This window comes from Vicia villosa, linkage group LG2 (genome assembly GCF_029867415.1).
Source record: "Vicia villosa cultivar HV-30 ecotype Madison, WI linkage group LG2, Vvil1.0, whole genome shotgun sequence".
In the NCBI taxonomy this organism is placed as follows: domain Eukaryota; kingdom Viridiplantae; phylum Streptophyta; class Magnoliopsida; order Fabales; family Fabaceae; genus Vicia; species Vicia villosa.
The window spans coordinates 94005610-94021857 of NC_081181.1; the positions used below are offsets into that span (position 1 = coordinate 94005610).

Sequence of the window (16248 nt, forward strand, 5' to 3'; positions counted from 1 at the left end):
GTTGATTGCTGGGAACTTGGCTGCGCATACACTAAATTCTGCAAATACTAACGAACGAATGAAACAACAAGATTAAATTAATAGTGCGAGAAACTCAAAATTAAAAGACTATTGCAATGCGTGCAATATTGTAACCAATCCCCGACAACGGCGCCAATTTGTTGAAAGTATTTGTGGGTAAATATTTTATATATATCGTATCGAAAGGGATTGGTTTAATATCACTACCGTTCTATAGTCAGATTATTTTGAGTCAATAAAAATAGTTGATTTTGTTTTATTATTCTAAATTTGCTATTAAACCTAAACAATTATTAAAACTAGAATGCTGAAAATTGGATAACGAAGAAAGAGATATGTTGAGCTTTAGGATTTATCAACCTATTCCTATGCAATTTATTAATTAAATCATAAGTGAACCATCGTTTGAATTATTCTCTTCACTTATCCTCAAACTTGATCCCATGTCTGCAGATTAAGTTAGATAACCTTTTACCGTTATGAGATTCGATCTCTCAGAATATCAATATCGATAAGAGTAATAAAGCACGATAATTATGAAAACTCATTCATAATTCCATCTCTACAAATTATGAATGAATCAACATAGTAACCTAGGGAAAAAGTTTGAACCTTTTCTTTCGATCAAAGATTCAACAATAATTTAACATAAAAATAAGGTTTCTTATTGATAATAAACTCAAACAATTGTTCACAAGAATTATTCAATGGTATTGCATGATCATAGGTTAACTACTACCTTAAACTCAACACAAGAGGATTAGCTCTCCATGGATATGAAGAACACACAAAGCTTGATTGAAGTATTCATCATGATCAAGAGAATATCTTTAATTGATGTAGAATCCACCTTCAATTGTTGCTCTCTGCTTCAGAATCAGACTTCTCTCTTAATTTCGTTCACCAAAAATTGTACCCCCATAATGACGGCAAGGATTTCTTTTTATAATAAAAAATCCGAATTCGCCGTGCTCGCGGTGCGACAAGGATTCCCGCGGCGCGACCTAAAACAGTGAGTTTTGCGCGGCGCGGCCTTGCTTTATATTGCCTCTTTACTTTGCTTCCAATTCTTCCAGCTTTCTTTCCTCTTCATGCTCTTGTAAGGCTACTTTTTAGCTCCAAATCTGCATCAATAATACCCAAAGTGATTCGATTTGCTTCACAACTTGAACTAAACTTATAAGGTTCAATTCTTAGCGAAAAACCAATGAAACTATCATAATTTGCTTAAGTTTAGAACAGAAAATAGTTATAATAACACACAAAAATGCCATAAATTTACTCCTAACAGTGGCGACTATTGCTAACTACAACATGTTTTGCGAAATACAAAACAAAAAGTCAGTTCTCCCACCGTGTTACAAATAGTATCAATTCGAAGTTAAACAGTCCCAATTTACCCTCCTCACTTAATCACTACCCTTCCTATGATTTCTACCTAAGTCTCACCTAGGTATGAGGCCCTCCTCAAATTTCTTCTAGTCACAATCCCTGTGACAAAATAAAAATCAAATAAAAAATAACCAGAAGAACTCTTCCAGATCAAACTACTCCTCGATGCTTAAAAGCTTACGAGGATGCAAATACTCTCCTTGCTTAAAAGCTTCAGATATCAAAACAACATTCAGCACCTAAAGGTTTGTGAATGTGCACATATGGAACACACACAAAAATAAAGATTCCTAAACCCAAAAACAAACAATATCAGTTCCACACCTAAACTAGGTCATAACCCTTCTATATATAGATAATTCTTTTCTGGGCTGGGCTTCAAATCGCAGTAGGGAGGCTGCCAAAATTCTGCTACTTGTTCTCCAAGAAATTAGGTCTTTAATCCAATATTTCCTAACATGTCTCCAATAATAGACAACATGGAAATCTTCTGATTGAAACCATCTTGGCAAAAATATCAGCTAAAAGATTTCTCTGAATATTCTGAGCTGAAATGAAGATTCTTGTAGCAAATAAAACAGCCTGATCCAATTTCTAGACCAGCTTTCTGCAGCCAGGATGTCATGACATCTTGTTCAACATGTTGATGTCTGAATGCTAAGTCATATAGCATATCTTCCAACATGATCTTCCTTATAGTGTTTTAGCAAAATTCATGCCAACAATCAGAAAGCCTTCAATATATGTATATACTTAATTTCTACTCCCCCTTTTTAGCCACAAAGTGAAAAAGGTAGTATATTCCAGTAAGGTACCTGTCCAATATCATTTTTCTTTGTGTGTTTTTTTCTCAGAAAACTAAATAAAATATCCTGGGCATTCCATCCTTATAGAAAACAAAGCAACAAAAAAAAAAGCAAAAATTAAAATCTCATCACCAGGAGTCATGCATTAGCAGCCATTGTGGAAGCTTCATGACTTCAGCTCCTCCACTAATGGCTCCAAAAGAGCTTTCTATCCTTCTTCATGGATACTTATCCCAAGATCTTTCTTGATACTAGTATCATTAGAATCTTTCACAGAAACTGTAGTAGGCATTGCTTCCTTATCATCATGTTCCAGGGTCATAATTTTCATTCACTCGGAATCTCTGTTGAGATAATTTAAATCCTTGTGAGTAATAGAGATGTCACATGATAATGTCATGACATCTAGAGTGACATCATCCTTATTCACCATTTACTGAGTGTCTCCAGTTTCCTTTATTATCAGGGTAGTGCACCCACGCTCACCACTGAATTTCGAGACCTTATCTTCTGAGAAACAGCTCTCTTCAGAAATATTGATAGATCTTTTCACACAACATTCATATTCAGATACTTTGTGATGATAGGGAACATAAGTTCCTTCACAACTGATATCTGTCAAATTGAGACCCTGCTCTTCATTCCTTGCAGACTCTTCAATCTTAGGTTGAATCTGTTTGACAGGATGTTGAGTAACTTTATCCGACCTCCCTTTGGTGCTTAAGTCCATTTGAGCATAGTTTCTTGATTTCTTATCAATATAGGGAGCTTTTCAGTTTCAGTCCCTCCAGTCGATGTTATATACCACATACTTGTATCTTGGTCATTTCTTCCCAATAGCTGATTATTCATATAGTCCCCTTCACTTTGTACTTCACCTGAATAATCACTCTAATAGTCAAGATTCTTGTCCCCTTGAGGATCCATATCACTATCTATTGAGACCTGGTTCTCTGTATCATTCCTCATGTACTGATTGAGTCCAGTTTTCATGCGGTCAGCCCATGTCATGTTCTGAGCTATAGCTAATACTTGTTGAGACTTTATTAGATTTGGAAGTAGCTTCTGGGATAGGCACATCAAACCTATCTTGTTACAATCCAGCATCGTTTATTTTAGATTCATAGGTGTTGCCATCTGATGTTGAAGTATCTTCAATTACATTTCTTTTAGTCTCAGATGTAGTTGCCTTGATAGACCTTTCCATCACCTCCTTAGAATTTTTTCGATCACAGTCACCTTCTTTTGTCATTATAGTTCTAGGATCTGCAGATTTCCTTTTGTCAGACCTCTCCAATCCATCCTTAGAAGAATCAATTCTTCTCATGTTTCCATTACTCCTCCTTCTTGGACTTTCAGCCCTTATTAGCATGGACTTTCTTCCATGCACAACATGGCATGTGTCTTGAGACGCGGTTTTCACATTTGTCCTAGAAGTCGAAAATTTCTTTGACACCGATTGTGTCTTACTATGATTCCTTTAAAGTGACAGCATCCATCTTGGAAATCCAATCAAGTTGAAACAGTTGGCCTTCGAATGGCCGGATCTGCCACAATGATCATAGTTAATGAATTTATGTTGAGAGTTAGAGTACCTTTTCTTAGTCGTCTTCGGATGTTGAGTTACAGGTCGTGACATCTTCTCCTTCTCTCTCTTAGGAGTCACTCCACTTCCTGAGTCAAAACTCTTGATCTTTTTACGGTTCTTTCCCTTCCAATGATTCCTTCCTTGCACAGGTGACCATGTGAATGATCTTCTGCTTACTTGAGTCGCGTTGCATTGGTCTGATTTAGACATCATACCTTCTTCTTTGAGACTCTCAATGATTGCCAAGATTTCATTTTTCTCATCTTGTAGTAGAGCTGTAGAGTTTCTATGCTCCATTACCTTCTTTCAAAGCCTTTCATTCTCCAAGAAAGTTTTAGAGAATCCTGCTACCATTTCATTTATCGTAAGTTCACCTACATAAGTCTCAGTATCAGATTCTTCTGATTCACCAATCGATCCCTAGGTCCTTGATACTCTATTCTCTTGTCTAACCCTTTCTCCTGACCATGACCCAGCTGACCCTGTCTCATGCTTCTTGAGGTATATGATTTTATTAGTTTATTCATACCCTTCATTATTCACCCTGGAGTCCCTATATTGTTAAACTGTTCTCTCAGCACAGTCAAATCATTGAAGGAGCTTTCAGCAATTGTCTCCTTCTTGGTTCTTGAGATTAGAGTGATATCCATACCTCCTTCGTTTGGATGTTGAGACATTTGATATGACATTGTAGAGCTCGTCTGGGAATGACTGGAGTCCAGAGATGACTTGTCTTCTTCATTCAGCCCTGGGCTGCTCACGTTAGCTGTCATTATTTCTCCTTGAACAGTTTCCTCCCTAGAGATGAAACCAGTATCATGTATCCTGATGAATTCTTGAACTTTATTTAGTTCACATTGTAGGATCTAATCTCTTCTTCCAGTTCAGTGATAATCCTCAGTTGTTCTTCCCTCTCTTTATTCAGTTGTCGCACCAGACCCTTTTGTTCCTCCCCTCTTTTAAATAGTTCAGCATTTGTGCAACATAGCTCTCTAAATGAAGCAAATAGATCATCATATGCTGAGCCATTCTCATTATCAGTCCACATGCTGGTTAAAACATTAACATGTTTGGCCGATTCATCTTCAAGGTCACTGTCAGAGTCTTTTTCAGACTAGGTCACAGATAGACCTTTCTTCTGTCTCTTGAGGAATGTTGGACATTCAGGTTTGATGTGTCCAAAACCTCCACATTCATAGCACTGTATACCTTTTTCATAAGTGGGATTCTCTTTAGACTTACTCTTTCCAGCATCATGAGAGTTGTGAATGTCAGATGAGTTGTTCTGGATATTTGATCTTGGATTTTTTTCATCTGCTTCATCACTCGATTGAATTGTCTACCAAGTAGAACTATTGCATCGGATAACCCTTCATCTGAATCCAGGTCACATTCCTTCATTCCAACTTCAGTGTCAGCAGCAAAGGCTATATTTTTCTTCTTCTTTTCTGATCTACCATTGATGCTCAATTCAAACGTCTGAAGCGACCCTACTAGATCATCCAACTTCATCTGATTGATGTTTTGAGCTTCTTCAATAGTCGTCATCTTCATGTCAAACCTTTTGGGAAGAGACCTGAGCATCTTCCTTACCAGTTTTTCTTCGGGAATCATTTCTCCCAAGGCACTCGATGCATTAGCTATCTCTAGAACATTCATGTGAAATTCATGAATGCTTTCATCTTCTTTCATTCTTAGATTCTCAAATTGAGTGATTAACAACTGAAGTCTTGACATCTTGACTTTAGAAGTACCTTCATGTGCTATTCTAAGGATCTCCCATGCATCTTTGGCCACTTCACATGTGTTCATCAGCCTAAAGATGTTCTTTTCAATTATGTAGAATATGGCATTTAAAGCCTTGGAATTGGCAAGCGCGAGTTCTTCTTCTTGGTCCCAGTCTACCTCTGGCTTTAACACGTTTGTGGGTTGATTGTCTGCTCCCACAATAACAGGATGTGTCCACCCTTTCAGAACTGCCTTCCAAACCTTGATGTCTATAGATTTCAAGAAGGCCACCATAAGAGGTTTCTAGTAGTCATAATTGCTTCCATCCAGAACATGCGGTCTGTTCAAAAATCCAACTTCTTTGTCCATCGTACTAGAAAGTAACTTCCCTAGATCTCACTCAGATGCAGAGCAGAGTGCCTGCTTTGGTACCAATTGAAATTTTGGTATCAGATATAAGATGTCGAATGAGATGTCACGACACTATATCTGAGTAATTGTTGGAGCGGTAAAGCGGCATGCAACAAAAGTTTTGGAAGTATTTATCCGGGAAATTTATTGTCTCCACAGGGATTAGTTCTACCGAACTGCCGTTCGACAAATTCTTATTTCTTGAGTTTGAGTTAAGTGGGTTTTAAGTAAAAACAGAAAATATAACATATGAACATAAAATAAATACATTCTTGATAGAGAATAACTTATCTCGTTTGAATCTAAACTACTCCTCACAAACTTAGATTTATCACTCCGCCGCACTCAATCTACAATACTCATTAGAATCACCACATATCTCTCACATAAATGTCCATTTCTGCAACACCGACGAGAGTTCAATTATATTGCTCTTTCGATGATGTCTCAACCGGTCAAACAACACATAAACATTATGTAACACCCCAGACTGCTTTTGGGATGATCGACTGACCCCACAAACCAATATGAGTCTTTTCAGTATAATTTGTCCTCACCCACACGCTTTCCGGGAAACTTCCCAGAAGGTCACCCATCCCAGAATTTCTCCAAGTCAAGCACGCTTAACTATGGAGTTCTTATGGAACGGGCTACCGAAAAGAAGATGCATCTTGTTGGTATAGGTAGTATCCATCAATCCTTATAAGCTTTCCTTCAACAATGCAGTCCCATACCACCCTTGCCCTCTTCGGCCTCAGGTGTTACACATTAAACTTAGATATTACATGGATGTTAACCCAAATCCTATCTCTAGAATCTAAAGCTAACAGATACCCCCCTAATCAAGATTTGTTATGTCTATTTCTACAACAACACAAATCCAAAGCATTTAAGCAAAAAGATCAAGGAAACACCGATTAAGATTTGTACAGCAAACTTTATACAACAATAGAGTAACAAATATACATAGGCTTAAAGTAAACTTACAAACAAACCCAACAAATAGAGAATACATAGAGATAAAAGAAGAAGAATCACAAATCTCCCGGTTTGTCAACTCCGATTGATGAGCAATCCGACTCCGGATCATCAAGATGAGTGCTCCATTGTTGTTTTCAAGCTCTCCCTACTCAAAAATGGTAGTGATGACTTTGGGAACAAATACCCCAAAGCATAACCCTAAAAAATATGACTTTTTTCCTATTTAATGACTTTCCAAACCGCCCAGAGCGCACGTCGCGCACTAAGCCCGCTTAGCACGCTACACCAGAACTTGAAATCTTATTTTGGGCATAACTTGAGAACCGTAACTCCGATTTCCACCCAGTTTGAAGCATTGGAAAGCTTATTCAATTTTCTATCTAATAATGAATAAATATCAACAAAATTGATGAATTTTATCATATTTATTTTGAGCCTTATCTGTTGACGAGTTGCTCAAAATCGCGCGTTTGAAGTCGTGTCTTCGACACCTTATTGCCCGTGCTCCAAATACGCATCAATACCTACAAGAAGACACAAAAACTATCAAACAGTATAAAAGTGTATGAAAATACAACTATTCACAAAGTATATGTATTTATACATAAAACGGGGAATAATTCAACGAATATCAACAAAAGACTCGATAAGTGTCACAAAACATATATACAAAATAAGTACATTTCGACACTTATCAGTAATGAACACGAATAACAACAGCAACAATAAAATTGCAGAAAGTAAATAACACAGCGATATGTTTACCCAGTTCGGAACAATCCTTCCTACTTTGGGGGCTACCAAGGCAGGATGAAATCAATATTCAATAGTATCAATTCGAAGTTAAACAGTCCCAGTTTACCCTTCTCACTTAATCACTACCCTTCCTATGATTTCTACCTAAGTCTCACCTAGGTATGAGGCCCTCCTCAAATCCCTTCTAGGCACAATCCCTGTGACAAAATAAAAATCAAATAAAAAATAACCAGAAGAACTCTTCCAGATCAAACTACTCCTCGATGCTTAAAAGCTTACGAGGATGCAAATACTCTCCTTGCTTAAAAGCTTCAGAGATCAAAATAACATTCAGCACCTAAAGGTTTGTGAATGTGCACATATGGAACACACAAAAAATAAAGATTCATAAACCCTAAAACAAACAATATCAGTTCCACACCTAAACTAGGTTACAACCCTTCTATATATATAGATAATTCTTTTCTGGGCTGGGCTTCAAATCGTAGCAGTGAGGCTACCAAAATTCTGCTACTTGTTCTCCAAGAAATTAGGTCTTCAATCCAATCTTTCTTAAAATGTCTCCAATAATAGACAGCGTGGAAATCTTCTGATTGAAACCATCTTGGCAAAATTATTAGCTAAAAGATTTTTCCGAATATTCTAAGTTGAAATAAAGATTTTTGTAGCAAATAAAAGAGCCTGATCCAATTGCCAGATCAGCTTTCTGCAGCCAGGATGTCATGACATCTTGTTCAACATGTTGATGTCTGGATGCTAAGTCATATAGCATCTCTTCCAACATGATCTTTCTTAGAATGTTTTAGCAAAATGCATGCCAACAATCAGAGAGTTTTCAAAAGATATATAAATTAAGTAGTCTTGGTCCGTCGAGAATATATAATTTAATAGAAAACATAAATGAAATAATTAAGTCGTTATTTACTCGTGCATTCACAAGGGTCACACAATGTCGTTATAAATAGTAAATAAATATAGTATAATGATGATTAAGAAATGTATATAAAAGATATACAAATTAAATAGTCTCAACCGAACGGAAATATAGTCACAACAAAACCACTAATGTGATTTGGACCACAAGTCACATTGTCAATTACATAACTGCACCTGCACAAAACAAATAAAATAATGTGTATGTAACACGCAAATTCCATGGCCTAAATATAATGCTTTAAATACATATTTTGCAACATCTTTAATATGACTGCATAACAACAGAATCTGATTCATATGGTGGCCACAACCCAGTTGATGACATTTAAACGTGATTTACACCATACCAAAAAAGTTCAGAATTGCCACTTAAAGTTCCCTATTTTGTAATACTACATAATACAACAAAAAAACAACATCTTCTGGTGATTCTTCAACATGTTCTACCGCTGCTAAATCACATAGTCCACCTTAACGCTTCTAAAATGAGGTCATCACCTGCTACTGCATCTAACCAACAATAAAGTTATCAACATGCACCATTTCCCCGTTTGCCACTTGCCCGCTTCACAGATACAAAAATCTCATAAACATGAGAGTATCAGATGCAAAAGTCTAGGACATCTCCTTCCTTTAGCATTTGATCCTTCATGAAATCGTACCACCCAGTATAAACCCTGCAACATTGAAACAATTACAAACCATTTAACATTAGAAAAATCATACAAATACCTTTCGCTATCAGAAGACAGATAAATGCATTCTTGCTCTTCTTTCCCTTGCACGACACCTGTTTTGTTTGCATTCACGCTTTGGACAGATTTAGCAACAACCCCTGTGGAAGGTTGACCCTTCGCAACGGCACCTTTCCCTATGATACTTTTTCGTTCCCATGAACATGTCCACGCCCGTCGGTCATTTTGGTTTTACCTTTTTTCACAGCCCGCGCCTCCTCAATCTCCAAGGCGTCCATGTAACCCATATATTGTTTCCAACCCTCATCCCTGTCTTCTTCCTTGCCACTGCAGAGCAAATATGACAAATAAGTTTAAATTGATAATTATACCTTATATCTAAATGCATGCAACTTGAAAGCAACCAAAACAGTGCCAAGCGTATAAATCATAGATTCTTAAAGAAAAGGAATATAAACTATGTGAATGTACACCACATCAAAACCTCAAATTACCGGTTGCTAAATTTCAACGCAAGAACACAACACAATTTCGCATAAATTAAACCTTAGGAGGCTGTAGAATATGTTAAGATGTTCTGAATCCATAAACTTACTAATGAGATGAGTTGATCTTCATGTTAGTGCCAAACACAAGTTTCCCTTCCATAGTTGAAGAAGATGGGTTAGGTTTTGGGATAGCTTAGGTCTTGCGCTAAATCTGATTGCTAACATATGATGGATGTACTACTTGGTGTTTGGTGTGTCTTTGGAATTTCCACACGTAAATCATTGTTCAGTTGAATCAGTTCCTACTCCCAACTATTACCTGACCTTGCAATTCTCTATACTATTAAAACAACCCATGATTAATACAATTAATTACTTCAGTTAAATGGTTAATACAAATTAGATTTTTCAGTTAAAATATTTTTATTGCTAATCAGTGTCGGCCCAATCAATGCAGAGGTTCCGTTCTAATTTTAAAAATGGGCCCAAATTTAAAATAAAAATATAATTATAATAGTTAAAAAAGACACATAAAAAATACAATTATATATTAATCAATAATATATTTAATTATAATTATTTTGAAGTTTGATCTATCTCAATTTTTGTATGCATTAAGTTTTCATCATAACACTTTTCTTAATTTATGGGATTTTTATTATAAAATTTTATTTATTTCGATTAATATTTAAGGAAAAAAATTAGACATTTCAAAATTTGGAGGCCACCCTAAATATGAGGCCCTGTGCTGTAGCACTTCCTGCACATGCACAGGGCCGGCCCTGTTGCTAATGACATACATCAGGCGTAATCTGTTCCATAAATCCAATAAAGTCATTCACAATTGTTAATAATAATACTAATTGATTTAAGGGTAATGCTATCGAGTGCCCAAGAGGCACTAGTTAAGAAATTAAAAAGATAAGTTGAGTTTTATTTAATAAAGTAAAAAAAAATGTTTTAACCCAAAATATATGTATTCAATGCATACTAAAGCATATTGTGTGTGTTCAAATGCAATGAATTTATGATATTTTTTTTGGTTAAGAGATTAAAAAGGTAAGTTGAGTTTTATTTAATAAAGTAAAAAGATATTTTTTAACCCAAAATATATGTATTCTATGATATTTTCTTTAATTGAAATGTTTAACCAGTGCCCCGGGGACACTCGTTAGCATGACTTTTTTTTTTAATAAAAAGTTGATGGTTTATAAGTACCAACTTGTTTACAAATAAAATACTACAATTGCTGCTGCCAACGATCGAACTCCGGACCAACAGCTACGCCCGCTGAGCTACGGGTATCCCACTGGTTAATAGTATATAAAGCTAACAAAAAAACAGTGCACTTGCCAGTTCAAATTGATAGCTATTATTATGCCACACGGCAGCTGCACAAGACATAAATTAGGTTGAAAACCTAACCTACTTCAATCAAGCATTTGACATCAAATTGAAACAGAATTTAATTCAGCCTAGCAAATGTGGTAAGATTTCAACTCGGTTTCCTGGGATTTCACGCTTTTAGACCTTGCAAAACATGCGAACTTTCAAGCCTTTAAAACTTTTAAACATGAGTGCTGGGGGGAAAAATCAAAATATCAACAAGCAGCTATGAGTGATTTTGCAGATCCATATTCGTGCACATGCACGTCTCTCTGTACAACTATGAATTATGGCACAATGAAATTTTAGGCTAAGCTAGCACCAAACAATTCAATCCAGTTCACGTCCTCATAGTCATGCTATGAAATTTGAGCATGATGGTAACTCTTAAGTTAGGAAATTGGCAGGTTATGCTATAACCAGAAAATTTTGTGTTACAGATCATAATAGATGAGGAACTCCTTCAAGATTTTTAAGAGTCGTCTAATTCAATGAGTTGAGCCCGTCTGTCAGCAGCCTTCTTCCGAACAAAAATACCCCATCTCAAAGCTGCCTTAAGCTTGAGCCAACCCACAACAGCTTTGCCTGAGGAACTGTTTGGTTCATTATCAACATTGTAGCTCAAGTGGTTTGCAGGCATGTATGCAGATGTATTTTGGTACCCATCTTCGTGGGCATTGAAGGAAGAACTGGCATGGCTTCCCATGTTAAACATACGAAGAAGATGCTGCATATCTTCATTTTCTAGCATCTCATTACTTCTAATACGTATTTCTTCTTCTGGGAAGAAGTCTTCAACTCCTCTGTAAGTAGAATCCGAGATGCTGGCAGTCTGGAAGCCATGAGTGCCTGTTTCTGCCAGACCATGAGCTAGCCCATTTTCATTTTTTTGAAGTTGAGCTTGCTGGGGAACACTCATTAACTGACTTTGCAATGAAAATGCATTATCATCAAATTTAATAGAAGAACTAAGATTAGCATCCTGTGATTGCATGGAGAATCTAGTAGTTATGCCATCGTGATAACCTGCAGACATAAACATAATCATCAATAAAAAAATTATCATGGACTTTTAGCGAAATTGAAGTTTGAATAGAAATTTTACTGGCGGTGAGTGTATTGAACAGAGTGAAGAAAAGGTTGGGGAGAAAATATGAGTAAAACAGAAGCAAAGATGTAAACCAAAACAACTGGAGAACACGTTTGCTTTTGTTGCTAACATAACAATGTTTTATAAGGAAATATATACCTCCAACTGTTGCTCCTGTATCCATTGAAGTCTGGCCTGTATGTACTGTATGTGGCAAACTAGGGATGGAAAACTGTTGAATAGAGTTTGAATACTCATGGGAACCCATAAGAGCCGGAGGGTGAGCAGTATCCAAACTTTTATCCTGATTATAATTTACTAGAGACTTTTCATCATATTCGATTACGTGCATCCAATTATCATATGCTTTCTTCACCAACGTGTCAACATAAACCTAAAACAGAAACCATTGGCTTTATGTCAAAATAATGAAGCCAAATATGAGAATATAATAGTTGGAATCTTTTAACATCACAAAGTGCTTGGAACAACAACCAAATTGTTATGGAAGCAAGACACCACTGTTGTGCGAATTAAAACCTAAATGTAAAATGCACTTGCCTTTTGATTCTCAGAGAGAGAATCAGCCGAGAAATACTGGTCATTGGTAATCAAGCCACTCAATTCATAAATGTGATTGAAAACAACACCCACGTTTCTTGCATCCTCAGGATAATATACATAAAGTTTTCCACTGAGAACACAAGTCTTTGCATGCTCAACAAGGATATCCCACATCTTATTTGACATGCCGCTTCCAAGAATCTACATAAAAATAGTTAAACTATGATCAAACATCTCAATTCTTAAGTCAGCTAAGATTTGACATTAACAACCTAAATGTGTAAAAGTTTAGATTTTTACATTCCGCAATCGCTGAGGGTCTCTGATCACAAGTCTTAGGAAGTCTTCAACATTATATATTCCTGCTTTATTTAGCCTTTTGTGAAAGGAACCATCCTTACCAATCTTTTCCAGCCTCCAAACTTCATCATGCAAGGCAGGTGGGTAGTGTTTCTTGTATACTATAGTCCAATGGAAATTTCGTTAAAATTTACTCGTAGAAAGATATAACAAATATAGAGAAATAATGAACTTACATTCTCCACGATGATCCTTAACAGTGAAAGCTTCTGATTTGGCTTCGCGAATACGCATTCCTTCACAACAACCTGAGGCAACTTTCAGCCCCAATCGGAACTTCCTACTCCTTATCCAACTAGAGTTGTCAGTAAATGAGAGCTCACCCAGTGTTCCAACACCGTCCTTTAATATGACTTGCAGATCGCCAGACAGAAGGGGCCTTTTTCCTTCCCGCTCTTTCACAATATGACTCTCAAACTCTTCTTCACCCCAATTATCATCATCCTCATTATTGAAATCCCCCTCAAGAACAAATACATCTAGTTTGGCACATGACTCTGTGCCTGACGTGACAACATGGCCTGTATTTGCATCAACTAAAACAATATGTATGAGTGTCCCTTGCTCACCTTCCACTTTCCCCCCTGTAAAAAGGGGAAGGGATAGTCTGGTCTTGAAGTGTAGTTGTAAATATTTTCCATCAGGGGCTTCTATGCGTTTCGGAGAAGACCTGAATTTTAATTAGAGCATTGAAAAAACCATCTTGGTACTACAAACAGTTGTGATATATAAGTTGAAATAAACACCACAATCCCAATCACCAAATATAATAGCTTTCAGTGTCATGCTTCAGTCTAAAACCACAAAAAATGATCCACGATATAGTGTGTCAATCCAAAGTTATGCCGGGAGATGTGGAAAGTTCCTCCCATTTTTAAATTGGAAATAGGCCTAAATTTTTAATCATCCAACCAAATATTTTCAGAATTAACAGACCAGATGAGCCTATGATCCTGACTCATTATGATACTCCTGAACAATTAAACAAGCTACGCGAACAAAGAGTATACCTCCCATTAAGCTTGGTGGGACCTAGTTTAGCCAAAGCACGCTCCACTTCTTCACTGACCTATTTTGTCGCAAGCAAGAAAAATAAGAAACAAGACACATGACCAAACATTATCATGCCAAGCAATATACATTCACTTCATTTTTAAAGGTACTTCATAAAATCACATTTGACCAGTGTTGTTAATAGCAGGTCTTGGAAAATAGCAGACCACCAAAATACCGATATGAAAATCTCAAGTTCAAACAACTAAACATTGCTGCAAAAAGCTAAAAATAGAAATTAAAACTCAAAAGTTAAGTAGTTCAAACTTCAAAACAACTAATAATTGATAGTTCTAAGTCTAACTAGTGATAAAAGATCTAATTATTCTCCTTTACCCGAACATAATCATTATCCTCATATTCATATAGTGAGGTATATCCTTCGGCTTCTTAAGTTGAATCATCTGAATCAATTTTCTCAAATTCTACTTTTGATTCGACCAAGACAGGATCTCGCACTTCAATCACATGTTGTTTTCCTTTCTAAGTTGAAGAACCACCAGCCGACTTCTTTTCGTTTTAAATGAAGTGCCAACAACACTAGGCCTGAGAGTTACCTTTCTCTTTTTATTTTTGTTTACCTAGGCTGTGGATTCAGGAAATATTATATATATTACCCACACCAACTCAGCACTCCACCACTTAATATGGGTTCACCACTTATTACTAAAAATAATAATAATAATATTGGTCCATTGCTAACAAAACTTACAACATTAACCCATTCCAATATCAATACATAGTCAGCTATAGCGGTTTTAAGAAAAGCGCCGCTATTTTGAGCATAGCGGAGTCGAAATGCAGTACTAGCTTTCGTATCGGATAGCCAAAATTCTGAACCGGCACTATACCGGATATTTAACAACGCTGCATTTGACAGCACTCTGAGATAGATTCTACATACAAGACCTACTGGACTAAAGAACAATAAATTTTAGCTACGAGACATTCAACAACCCCTTGTTTTAGGGGCCAATTGGGTTAGATTCTCACAACTCTTTCAAATATGCAATTGATATCTTAAGGTAATACAGTAAAAAAAATCAATCAATTTAAAATATAGAATAAACAAATAATCATATTAAGAATTAATACCACAATGAACTGAATTTTCTTACAACTCTGCGTAGAATAGGCTCCAATGATGAACAAAGCTTCTGCATACTATCTACCTTCAGTGCTTCAACAATCACACTGCAACATTTTGATTCAATTCAACACAAACATTGAAATTAAGCTGAATCTATCAAAAACCAATTACTCTAATATCTTAACACAGTAAAAACAATTGAAATTGAAAATGGAATTAAGTAACTATCAAAGCAACATATTAACCTAGCCAAAGCAGGTCGTTTCCGATCAGGCTGACCATCATCAACCGAACTCGATTCCAAACTCCGCTTCTCCCTCGCCACATCAACGTACCTCCCATGCATTCTGCTAATTCTCTGTTTGGTTGCTCAGAAAAAAAATAATTGAAAGAATATAAAATGACTTCCACAGCAGATAGAACTGGTGCCGTGGTAGGTTTTAACTTTGAAATCTCGAGTTTTCAGTTTGACTCAAAAATACGTTTGGAGTAATTTTTCGTCTGTTTATTGAGCAGCCAAACAGGATCTGCCAAAAATAGAAGAAAAAGTATGTAGAGCAAAAGGAAAAGGAGGAAAGAGTACGGAATCTGCGAAGTTTCGGGGAAGGGTCCCAAACAGAGACTGGCGCTTTTTCTGTCGCGCGTCATGCCACTGGGTAAAGAACTCATTTCAGATACGACGTTTTCTGATCGTTGGATTGAGAATCTTTATCGAGGATTGATTATTTTTTTACCACGTGGTGATGTGGTTCGGGTCCCACTCTGTTTATTTAATTTGGATTTTATTAATGATCTTTTAATGGTGGCATTTGACACGGTGTTGGATAAGATTCATCTATCATGGTTATGCATATTTAATAATGTTATGTTTGTTTTTTTTATAAGCATGTTTCAAAAAGTTGT

The 16248-nt window shown here is 36.4% G+C and overlaps 1 protein-coding gene across 1 annotated transcript; it reads right to left on the bottom strand.

Moving 5' to 3' along the window:
- Nucleotides 1–11491: 11491 nt before the first annotated feature.
- On the bottom strand, nucleotides 11492–15972 carry LOC131651656 (calmodulin-binding protein 60 B-like). The gene is made up of 8 exons (XM_058921325.1): nucleotides 15591–15972; nucleotides 15374–15449; nucleotides 14213–14271; nucleotides 13379–13872; nucleotides 13143–13303; nucleotides 12840–13043; nucleotides 12438–12672; nucleotides 11492–12214 (listed from the first exon to the last, which is right to left on the bottom strand). Exons 1-8 carry the CDS (start codon nucleotides 15689–15691, stop codon nucleotides 11661–11663), a joined length of 1884 nt encoding a protein of 627 aa, XP_058777308.1. The 5' UTR covers nucleotides 15692–15972; the 3' UTR covers nucleotides 11492–11660.
- Between the last annotated feature and the right edge of the window lie 276 nt (nucleotides 15973–16248).